Source organism: Myiozetetes cayanensis, unplaced genomic scaffold (assembly GCF_022539395.1).
Source record: "Myiozetetes cayanensis isolate MyiCay16 unplaced genomic scaffold, myiCay2020 scf3, whole genome shotgun sequence".
Taxonomy (NCBI): Eukaryota; Metazoa; Chordata; class Aves; order Passeriformes; family Tyrannidae; genus Myiozetetes; species Myiozetetes cayanensis.
Genome location: NW_026087521.1, coordinates 46,050,185 through 46,062,207, shown reverse-complemented (window position 1 = coordinate 46,062,207; position 12,023 = coordinate 46,050,185). Strand labels below are relative to the sequence as shown.

Genomic DNA, 12,023 nt, shown 5'->3' with positions numbered 1-12,023 from the left:
TTTACACTGTCTGTAACTAGACATGGCACATTATTCATTTAGACTGGTCAAGAAACTAAAAAAAAAGCTAAAGTCTAATGTATTAGAGCTACTTGACAGAATTTATTGGCTGTCTTGGCTCAGCTCTTCAGGCATCTTCTAGGCTGATAACTAATTCCAAAGTCACTGTCCTGATATCAGTTACAAACACATTTCCTATGCTCCTTCTGCCTCTGCTCTTCTATTTTTGGCTGCTAACCTTTTCAAGCTGGATTTCTGTTATCTGGAAGGGGGCAGACCACAGCTCATCTTCTGAAATATGAATAAACCCCCTATTTAATTGATAGCTCTTTTCCTGGTGTTGACAGAGAGGGTACAAATTTGGAAACAGAACAGAAAGCTGTAACTTTTCTATGGTGTAAAAAATGCTTTAAATGTTCTCAGCATTTGTTTTAAATAAGAGAATAAATACATTTCTATATTGCAATAGAAGAAAACTCTCTAAAACATAAAAGATACTCCATAGTAGAAGTCCCAGACCAAATCTCAAAAAACTGTTCAAAATTCATGTATGATTTAAATTATTTTGGAAGTTATATAGATAGCTTCTTACTCATATTTTTGATCATGTTGCTGGCTGAGTTTTATAGATTCCAACAGGTTTTCAACAGCTTGAGATGACTTGTTATTGCCTGCTTCAGTTATCTGGCATTCTACCTTACCTAAGAGATAAATATAGAAAGGAGATTTTCAAGATGTTATTAATTTTATTTCAGTAAGACGCAATCTGTTTTTCCCTCCAGGAAAGTTGAACAACATAGTACGTTATTCTCCTCCTGATAAGCAAAATCTTTTCCAGTTTGTTTAAAAGGTAATGCACACAGTGCTTGTATAACAACTCTCTTCACAGAGTAGCTAAAATAATCAAATTCGGGAATCATGATGACCCCTGACATTTACTGATCTTGACTAGCAGACCAGTGTACGTGGAGGAGATAATGCACAGGCACAGGCCTGTGCTGTGCTGTGCTCTGCTGCACATAGAGTGTGGCCTTCAAGCCCATGTTGTGCTGTGCACATCCCATAGCTACAGGATAAATGTAGCCAGCTTGCTGTAACAGAAGAGCCTGTTGGCAGCATCTTCTCAGTACCAGTGATTACACCACCTGCCCTTTCTGTCAAAGTGAAGCAGGAGGTTCTTTTGTCAGTATGCCTTTTGTTTGACAGTAGAAATGATGAATAGAATTGTTTTCTCTTAAGAAAGTCCTCTAACAGCTCAAAAGACCAAAATGAGGCAAGCTTTCCACAGACGGGATCTGCCTGTTGTGCTGCCCTCTGACTGGAAGTGTTTCAGTACTGCACAACTTGAGGTTCTCAGCCTCTGCAGGAATTTGAGGTTATTTGCACTATCTCCTTTTTCTTTTATAATGTTAACTCCAATAAATGGCAATTTAAGATATACGTTCGAGAGTCTTGAATGTCCTTCGGGCTGGGATCCTCACAAGCCAACACCCCCTGGTGCAAAACATAATGTCCTTAATCTCGTTGGCTACACCTGATCCCTGATAACATACAGATGAAAGAAGTCCTACTGCAGTTCTGAAATTATTTGTAGCATAATGCATTCTGAACTATGCTGGTATGATACTAAACACAGGAGAGAGATCTGCAGCTAGACAGTGATAAATATCCAGTTCTGTTCTAGATTTACAGTAAAATGTCTCCATTTTAAGAGAGGCCACATGCATAACATTGCCTAGGAAGGCAATCATGATGTACAAACAGGTTTATTTACCTATCTGAAAAAGGAGTTCGGCTTCCATGTCTAGCTTTTTGGTTGCAGATGCTCTGCAAAGTTTCAATGCTGATTCTAATTGTCTGAGAGCATGTAGCCATTGCAAGGGATCTCCTCTTGCAGCTGTACAAGCTACTTTTTCAGCTAATGTGCATCCTAAAGGAAAAAAAACCACAGTTTTTAGTAAATTATTCAATAGACAACCAATTTATGCAAAAGAAAGCAAATTCCTTAGAACAAATGCTGTTACCTATTTACTGTTACAACCCAATTCCCAAAAATTCAAGTGATTGATGGATATAAATACAGAAGTATAATGTCATTTCACTATCTCATGATGCCATTGAGGTTCACCTCAGAAAGACGCCCAAGCTACACAAATCAACCCTTTCACAAACTAAATGGAAAGACTAGCAGTAAGCCACTTCATAACTTCATTGACCTGGCAGTTGTAGCCAAAATGTAAACCTCTCAGAGCATTTCAAAATTCCCGGATTCCTTTTGTACTAACAATTTCTAAAAGTTTCTTTGATGTACTGCATACCTCTTATACTGTCCTCCCCAATACTCATCTGTATTCCTAGGCTCTTCCTAAAAATGGGAATTCAGAAATGTGAACAGGACAAATGCAATCATTACTATGAGCAAGTTTGGCCATGCCTGCTCTGGCAATCAACAAAGCACAATAAAAGAGTGACTCTTCAGAGCAAACTAGCTGGTATTGAAGACCTGACAGCCACAGCAGTTCTATTTCAGAGTGTTTACTTCGGACTACCTCTATTCTAGTCCTAAGGGCTGAATACAAAGTAGTGGTTGGAGAGCACCAATGTTGTTTTGGAGCATATCTTCCTGAAAAACAATCCAGAATACACTGAGGCTGCTCCACATTATGTACTAAAGTGCAGTAAGTGAATTCTAGATTTTGTAGTCTAAGTCAGATGTACTACAAACTAAGTTTAGCAGAAAGAACATGGAGACAGTATCCCTTTCCCTATATTTGATATACAGCAATGAATCTCAGACAGATATTCAAGGTTATCTTCTGTTAGTAGTCAACATATTTCCCATCTTCTATATAAAGATATCAAGAAAAGTTGTTAAAATAAAGGGGGGCAATGATAACAGACACTATTTATTTTATTGGGATAGAGAATTAGCACTGAAAAAAATTGAAGTCCTCTTTAGTTTCATCAAGCTATAACATTAAAATTTAAGTCTTTCTTGATTATAGTTTCTGCAATTGTACCTTGTTCATGCACATTGCATGGAGCCAAACAGGCATCTACTGTTGGTTTTCAGAATACTTTATTTGTATAATGAAAAAAAAGATTTACTACTTTTACTTCTGATGCATCAGTTTATCTGCTGTTGTATAAAATATGAAAGAAAATTAACTAAAACTTAAAAATAACAACTAATTGCATTTTTCTTACCGATTTTCATTTTGACTTGGGCTAGCAAGTTAATATGTGGCAGGTAGATATTTTTTGTAGGTAAGACCAGGCAAGTCAATGTACTGTCTTCTATTTGCTGTTCAATGGGTTGGCCACAAGCAAAAATCTATGAAAAGAGTATGCTTAGTAAAATCAAGTTGCAGTCAGCAAATTAAATAGCAGTTTGAAAAAGTGAGTTAGTTATTGCAAAACCCTGGAACTCAAGTGTGTCTTGTAAAAGAGCATCAGAAAAGGACTTGATATGCCTGAACTCCTTTCCTTTAGTTTATACTTGTATTGCAGAGGACTCTGGTGATGCAAATGAACAATCAATGAACTGTTGATTGAATTTCATAATGTTAGTCTTTGGTTTTTAAAAGAAAACTCCCTCAAATCAGTCTATAAGAAATAGATCTCACAATTAACTCGAGTCCTACAAAGAAACTGTCATTTCTACAAAGAAATCTGACATTCAACAAAGGCCACAAAAGAATAAGAAAATTGCATATATGGACCAGTCAAACTTTTCATTCATGGAGATAAGACGATGTGGATATGCTGTAAAGTGTCAAGTCTCTTGACAGCTAGCAAGTCTCACAGTTGGAAGTTTGAGTCTGAAGTGATTAATATGATACCTTATTACTTAGGGAAATAAATACGTCAATGGATTACCATTCTGTTTTAGGAAATATGAGGAAAGAATTGTATAAAAACTTTATAAACTGTAACTAGAACATATATATGTATATGTATGTAGAAGTACATATGTATTTTGAGATTATAAAAATAAGTAAATAGTTTAGTACTACACATTTCTTTCACAGATTTCATGTCCTTATTTTTTTTTTTACTGCATATTTAAATTTTTACATGGAAATTATTTCTTCATACCAATTGTAACAATCTGTCAATCTAAAACATCATGCTACTTTACAAAGATTGTCCTGATTCAAATTAGTCTAAGATACAAAGCTAAACTCTTAAACTTGGATGCTCAGGAGTTAGGAATTTAATGAGATGTACATCCTCCCTGAGGTGTTGAGTATGAACATGTGCCTCATTTCAAATGGGAAAACTTAGTGTTCTGCATTTCTTTAAAAGTCAAACTACATGTTTCAGTTTTAACATCTGGATGTGCATTTTGGAAGTATTCAATATTTTTAAATTCTGTCAAAATACCAGACTGCATACATGAATATGCATTGTGAGTATGGATAAATAACTCTGGTCAAATGAATTACTTCTTTACCTTATTCCAATCTTGGTAAAACTGAAGTGATCAGTCAATAAGAATAGCCCTTTTTAATAAGTTGTTAAAAAACCTTTCAGAATAGATAATTAAGATTGTTGGAAGTACTTGTAAATCGTCGACAGATACTCACTGCTTTAATGGTAAGCTCATGTGCCAAAACAAGTAAGTTTAATGGTTCCACTGAAGAAGAGCAATGTTCTGTATCCTCTACTATCTGCAGTGGTAGTAAGTTTGCCAGCAGAAGCATACTTTTCACAAGAGTCAAAGAAGCTGGAGGGGAAATGAATGTATCTTCTTGGAGTAAACTGATGATATTCTGTTTGGACACAGAAAACATGAACCAAAGTAGTTACTACTTTCACTGTCTGTTCATGAGGACAAATCACAGACATTGAAAAAAAATCTGTTTTACAGGCAATATTTCAAGGTTATTTAATGCAGCCATCAGCTGTTCTGACTACATGAAAAATGCATCAAAGAAAGTAAACAGTTTCTCCTTTGTGCTCAAACCTGCAAAAGAAGTTTAATGCCTTCCATGGGACGTTTTTCTTGCAGGTCGAGAATAGCAGCTTGTACCATAATTTCAGCCTGGGTCTCAATATCACCAAAGGCTTCTGCCTGTAGTATTACTTCTTTTATCACACTTCTGCGCTGGGCCACATCATTTTCTAAAAGAAAAGAATATATGAATAGTAAAAATACAATAGAAAAGACTTTATTATGCCTTCTACCATTCTTAAGAAGTCAATTCTACACTAAAAAGTTACAGAAAAATATGACATTATAGATTCCACACTTACCATTTCATCAATTCTTTGTCAAATTTACTCTTAAAAGAAAGAAAAGCCGCTTTGTTTCTAAACTGCACTCTGTTTAAGTTCACCCAAATGCATGGTTTATATGTAAGCCACCAGCATAAATAATAAGATATTGTAGATCTATCCTACATATTCAAAAATCTGATTTTAGTTACAATTCCAAAATAGTAACAGCCTCCACAGGAATTATCCAAAAGTGATTAAATTAAAGTTTGGCTATAGAATTATACTGTGACTTTGATACCTGAGGTGAGCAGTAGCATTTATTTTAAGTTCATAGAGCTAAGGAATGAAAAACATTTTATTCATAACTAAACTGCAATAAATTTATTTTGTAACATCTCCCTTAAATTCTTTTTAAAATAATCTGAAACATTTTTAAGAGCTATATAGGAACATTTCATTTACGGAACATTTAAAAAGTGAAAATAATTTGAGACTTTTAAAACTAGAAGTACTTAGCAGCATCATCTTTTAAAACAAGTATACTTTCTTAATTACACTAGAACATTTGAAACTTCTACACACAAGTGATTTATCAAAAAATAATGACCATTAAAATGAAAATTAATATAATACTGTTTGTTTCCATGATCTAGGGAGAGACTGTACACAGAAATATATTTTCCTTATTGGACTGGATGAATTCAATATAAATAATTGTTCAGCGATAATACAGCTGCAGAATTAATGTTAATATTTTTTATTTATGAGTAAGAATTGTGCCTGAATAGTCTCACTTGTTCATTATAATTCAAAAATCTAAACCAAAAAAGAGTAATACCTTTCATATTACCAACACCATGTATCTGTGTTAACAGTGCAGTCACTAACATTGTACGACACCTTAGCCACAAATGCACATTCAAATGGTCTCGTGCTATTTCACTATGAGGTAGCTGAACATCTTCAGTTTTGGAATCCTAATAATTTTCAAAAGCAAGAAAAATGTTACTTTTTGAGTCACATACTTTACTACAAACAAAGCAGCGGGGCAGCATCAGTCTAAAATAAATCAAATTAATACAAATATATCACAAATAATAACATTCTAAACAAAAGTTGATTTGAAGGTTAACTACATATTTTTAATAACAGGAGGACATTTATTATTTAAATTCTCTCCATATATGTAAATAATCTTAACAATTGAAAATTAAACCAGTTTTTATGTGAGACTAAATAAATATAACCATTTAATATATTGTTTATGGAGAATAATTTTAACAGTTTAGATTTTATTCTTCTGAAACAGGGACATTATACAAAATTCTAAGGCACATAAAATTCTAACTGTAGAACAGGATCAATTTAAATTTCTGGTACCTCAGTAATGACTACAAAGAAATTTTTATTTTTGATTTCTAGTTTTTTGTGTTTCTGGTGCTTAGAAACAAATATTAATGTAACGTAGTACTAGAATGTTTGTGAGAATTCTCAGCTCAACTTCCTATGCCATCTTCACACATTATAAACAGTCTTTCTATTACTAAAATTCTACAGTCCATATTCTACAACTTGTTTCAGCAAGCAATCAATGGACAATGCACCACCTGCATTTTCCTTTTACAAAAAATCATCATGACTGACTTGCATTGACGCGAATGAGGAAAAAATATCTCTCTATCTCAGTTACTGTCTACTGGAATGTCCTACATAAACCTAGAAGCAAGTGCAGAGTGACAAAAGACCCTGATATGCAACAGAGACAGAAAATAATTACACTGCATGTGAGAAAGTCCAGTCTCATTATCATTATTCATTACAAAATCTGGCCTCACTGCTCCACTGCTCTGTCCACGTGGGTCAGTTTGACTTACTGTGGTGTCTGACCAACAGGCTTTGCACAGGGGTTTCCAAAGCACACCTCAGTGTCTCTGTGTGTCAGACAACACAAGTCAGCTGAAATCTTGCTCAGTGCGGAACACAGCAACAATGTGAACTGGTCAGTTTGTCTGTTCGAAAGGGAATAATCTGAAGTAGGTTTTCCATCAAAAAACTTAAAATACCTTAACTGAATAATATAAGATTTTCACCTGATAGTTATTTTTTACACTTCCTGGTTGTTTGGGGATTTTTAAACAAAAGGAGATTTTCAGTCCTGCCATTTGAGAGCAGACAAACAAAAACTGTATTTCCTAACAACACACAAATTATAATGACGATTACAGACACATGAGTACATCTTAGGCAATCAGCTACTTGAAGCATGTCAAAGATCATTTTCTCCCCAGGTTAATGATAAATGCAAATGACTGCTATGTTCTAGTATTATGAAAAATCACTCAATACTTAATAAAAGACTTCGTATACTAAGAAAGATTAGTTTAAAACAAATATCCAAACATACCAAACACTCCTGTTCATCCTTTTCTTCTTGAAAATGTGTCACTTCCATCCTAAAAACTTTTGCATCTTGGAGAAGTCGAATTGCAGAGAAAGCCAAAGCAGCACTGTGGTACAGAGCAATGTTATTTAAAAATACTAATTATATTTGCCACTTTGTGCTTTTAATAAAATAGATACTTAATTTTTTACTATTTCAGAGATGTAAATCAGCAGTTACAGATTTTTGCTTCAGTAGAATAAAAAAATTGCACTCAGACTATTTTCTGAATTTGTAGGCACTGCATTATGAAAGCGAGAAAACAGCAGTAAGAGAAGTTTTGTCTTAACCCAATAAAAACAGATAAACTAATACATACCATATTCTGCTGGAGCAATCAAAACAGAACTCTGTTATAACTTTCAATTACACACAGAATAATAGAATCATTTTGACTGTAAGAGACCTTTAAGATCATGAAGTCCAACTGTTAGATCTAGTCCAACCAGTAGATCAAGACCGATGATGGCACATCTGTCTTCAGGGATGGGTTCTTAGAAATTAGAAGGTGTAAAAATACTGAAAATGACAATATTTATTAGGAGAGTTCTGTATCTCATCCACAACTGGAAAGGAAAGGTAACACCTTCCTCCTTAAAGTCTTTCCAGGCTATATGTTAATCCCTCTATTAAATGCACATAGCCAAATACCCTCAGGATCCCAGTAAACACCAAAAATTGATCTAGGTGCTGTCCTGGCAAAACCTCATCAGTAAGCAATCACATGGCAACCAACTCCTCCCCTCTTCTCCCCCAAAGTCCTAAATCCTTTTCTGGAGTTCACTCTGAAAGGAATCTAGAAAGATACAGATACCACCATTAGGATTGGTGCAGTATTCAAATCCCCATGTCAAAAAATGGCCTGGGATCTCAAAATATTGTCAGGTTTCTTGAAATGTTGACTACTGGGGTTTTTTTCCTTTTATGCTGTCTTTTTAAAGCTCTCAGATACACTGCTCCATTTTCATTACATGTATAAAAATGTATATCATATATAAAAATGTATAACAGCAAACTTTGGGAATACAATTATTTTTGTGCTATGAAGACACTTGCAAAGCCATCACAGTGAGAAGATCTTTTTCATAACACGTTTGTTGTCCAGAGAACATACCACTCAAAATATTCTGAGAATGGCCAAAATCAATTTCTATTTGGTTTTCCATCTCTAATTGCACATTTTCCTCTACATCTGTAAATCTCTACTTTCCTACCTCTTCTCTAAAACATTTTTTAGTTTTGTGTTTTGTGTTTTGTGAGGGGGGGTTGTTGTTTTGTCTTTTTTTTTACAATTCTAGTTACTCTCATCCCACAGAAAGATTTTTACTAGAGATACCAGGGAGTATCCCTACCTCACCACTTAAAAGATTTATCAACAGATTAGTTGTTCAAAATGTATAACCATAAGCTCTCATCTATGCTCTTTTTTTACACAGAGAGCCTGTTTTTGTATAAAAACTGGCTGCTATGAAGCATATGGGGAAAAAAAGGAATTATGAACACCCTTAAGTCCTTGTTACACTGCTGGAACACCATAAAGAGCTTTTAATGCAAGAGAGATTCAGGGTCTGTGTGAATTTACAACTTTTGAGGTGTTCTAGACTAATGGTTGCAAAGGCAAAGATCTTGCACAAAGAAGTCTGAACAAGAGCTGCACTACTAAATTACTCACATTATTCTGTCAACATATATCTAACCACAGGATGGAAAACCTCCAGAGATAAGAGGGTAGTTAAAGTCTTCCTGTCATTTCTGATTCTACCCTGCTTGCTGTTTTTGTGACACAGACCTGGATGGATTACACCAATTCAGCACAAATAGACCCCAAAGTAACAACAAGAAAGAAAGCTGTTAATATCTTGCCTTTTCCCTCTCAGAATTCAATCCTTATGAATCTCCTTCATCATCCCTTTATCTCAGTTTTATTCAACAAATTGAAAACAGAATAAATCGATGTTGAATTTGATGATAAGCTTCTCTCTAGCAATGGAAAAGGCGAAACAGAATTTCCTTATTAAAGCAAACAGACAGTAAAGATAATTCAATGAAATATTCCAACTGCTTTTCTTTCCTTTTTTTAAGATTTCTCCCCTGAAACCAGGCGTCAAAGTTAAAATTACAGCAAAACCTGACTTTTTTCAAAGCACTGTTTGAGATGCTATGGTTACCCTATCTCAAATACGCTGGACAAGGTACAACACCTAAGAGTATATATAGGCTTTTAAGAAATATTAACCTAACTTGCTGAACAACACTGCCTTCAGCTAACTGCTGTTGTCAACATTTAGCAATTCTGAAAATGAGGCTATTTTTACCTACATTTGTCCATAAAAATTCCATAAGTAAAAGATAGACTACAAGCCCAAAGATTCATATATGTATTGTTTCAAACAGTAATTTATTCACATAAACAGACCAAGACATATTTAGGTAATTAAAAAGCTCACATTCTTAGGACAAACACCATGTAAGTACTCTCCTTGAGATCAATGGAATTAGTCCTATACATAAACTTATTCTGAGGCATACATTTTTTGCAAGACAGAAGCTGTAAAGTTGAAGCTTCCCTTGATGAAATTTTTGTGACCCTCTTCTGCTGTCAGCAAGAGTGATGTGTCTATATATTTCCCTTGACAAAATACACATCCTTTTATCAGCTGAATCAGAAAGTGACAAGATGATCAAAATAGGAAAGTACAGCTGACTATAACAATTTCACCACTAAGTCATTTTGCCAAAGGAAAAAAAAGATGAATTTCTGTAATATCATGCAAAGTTTGATTTCTAGGCTGGCAGACAGAAAACATTCAGCTGTCTGAAGAAATGTTTCACTTGTATCTGAGGCAGATATATCAGCAGTTGCCATGGATGGCAGTGCAATAAAATTGTAAAATAGGTTCAAAAACCCCCAAACCCTTACTTTGTTTTTTGATGCCTTTTTTTCCTGCTGCTGACCACTACCAATATATAAGACACATTAAAAACCCATCAAAAATCTGAGTCACAAAAAATGATCCATAAAATGCTTGACATCCATTGAAGTCCTTGATATTTGACATAAAAAGGTCTTCAATCTAAGACAATTTATAAACCAACAGAGAAACTAGACTCTAGGATATAACTGCACAGCAAAGTGAAGGGTCCTGCACTGAAAATGGGTGGCATTCTGGAACCAGTTTAGCAGGGTGACAAAGTTTGGGACAGAACTTTACTAATGCAGGTTTTCCCAAGCCTACTATCAAGCTAAGGTTATCCACAAGATATTTCATAAGTCTGCAAATTTCTCCTTGTTTACTAGCACTGTATTTTATAAAATCCATGACACTCAAAAGCATGATGAGGTCACTGCCCAGTGACTGGTTGATTTGTCTTCGATAATTTATGGTAAATTAATCTAATTCTAAAGGCACTTAAGTAGACTTGTATTTCATGATGAGAAACATCCACAAATAGCCTACAACTTCTCACCTTGCATCTTGACTAATGACATTACTACTCATTCACAGAATCACAGAATATGCTGGGTTGGAAGGGATGCACAAGCATCCTCAAGTCCAACCCTTGGCCCTGCACAGGACCATTCCCCAAAGTCACACCATGTGCCTAAGAATATCATCCAAATGCTTCTTGAACTCTGTCAGGCTTGGTGCTGTGACCACTTCATTGGGGAGCCTATTCCAGTGCCCAGCCGTTCTCTGGGTGAAGAACATTTTTCTAATATCCAGCCTAAACCTCCCTTGACACAACTTCAGGCCATTCCCTTGGGTCCTGTCACTGGTCACCACAGAGAAGAGACCAGTGCCTGCACCTCCTCTTCTCCTCATGAGGAAGTTTTAGACCGCAATGAGGTCTCCTCTCAGTCTCCTCCAGTATGAACAGACCAAGTGACCTTAGCCACTTCTCATATGGCTTCCCCTCAAGACCCTTCACCATCTTCATTACCTTCCTTTAGACACTCCCTAACAGTTTAATATCTTTCCTATATTGCAGTGCCCAAAACTGCACACAATATGTAAGGTGAGGCTGCACCAGTGTAGAGCAGAGCAGGACAATCCCCTCCCTCGACTGGCTGGCGATGCTTTGCATGATGCCTCCCAGGACACGGTTGGCACTCCTGGCTGCCAGGGCACTGCTAACTCAGATTCAACTTGCCATCAGTCAGGACCCCCAGGTTCCTTTCTGTGGCACTGTTTTCCAGCATCTCATTCCCCAGTCTGTACAAACATCCAGGGTTGCCACATCCCAGGTGCAGAATCCAGCACTTCCCCTTGTTAAACTTCATATGGTTGGTGATTGCCCAGTCCTCTAATTTGTCCAGGTCTCTCTGCAGGGCCTCCCTGCCTTTGAGGAAGTCAGCAGC

At 35.7% G+C, this 12,023-nt stretch overlaps 1 protein-coding gene across 1 annotated transcript in view; it reads right to left on the bottom strand.

The window, feature by feature from the left end:
- CFAP54 (cilia and flagella associated protein 54) overlaps positions 1-12,023 on the bottom strand; it is a 107,141-nt gene that overhangs the window by 16,566 nt on the left and 78,552 nt on the right. Inside the window, exons 53-59 of the mRNA XM_050324831.1 lie at positions 7,628-7,730; positions 6,062-6,200; positions 4,970-5,127; positions 4,590-4,775; positions 3,208-3,334; positions 1,775-1,930; positions 593-701 (exon numbers count right to left, since the gene is read on the bottom strand). Coding sequence (XP_050180788.1) covers positions 593-701; positions 1,775-1,930; positions 3,208-3,334; positions 4,590-4,775; positions 4,970-5,127; positions 6,062-6,200; positions 7,628-7,730 — 978 coding nt within the window. The remainder of the gene's footprint in view (positions 1-592; positions 702-1,774; positions 1,931-3,207; positions 3,335-4,589; positions 4,776-4,969; positions 5,128-6,061; positions 6,201-7,627; positions 7,731-12,023) is intronic.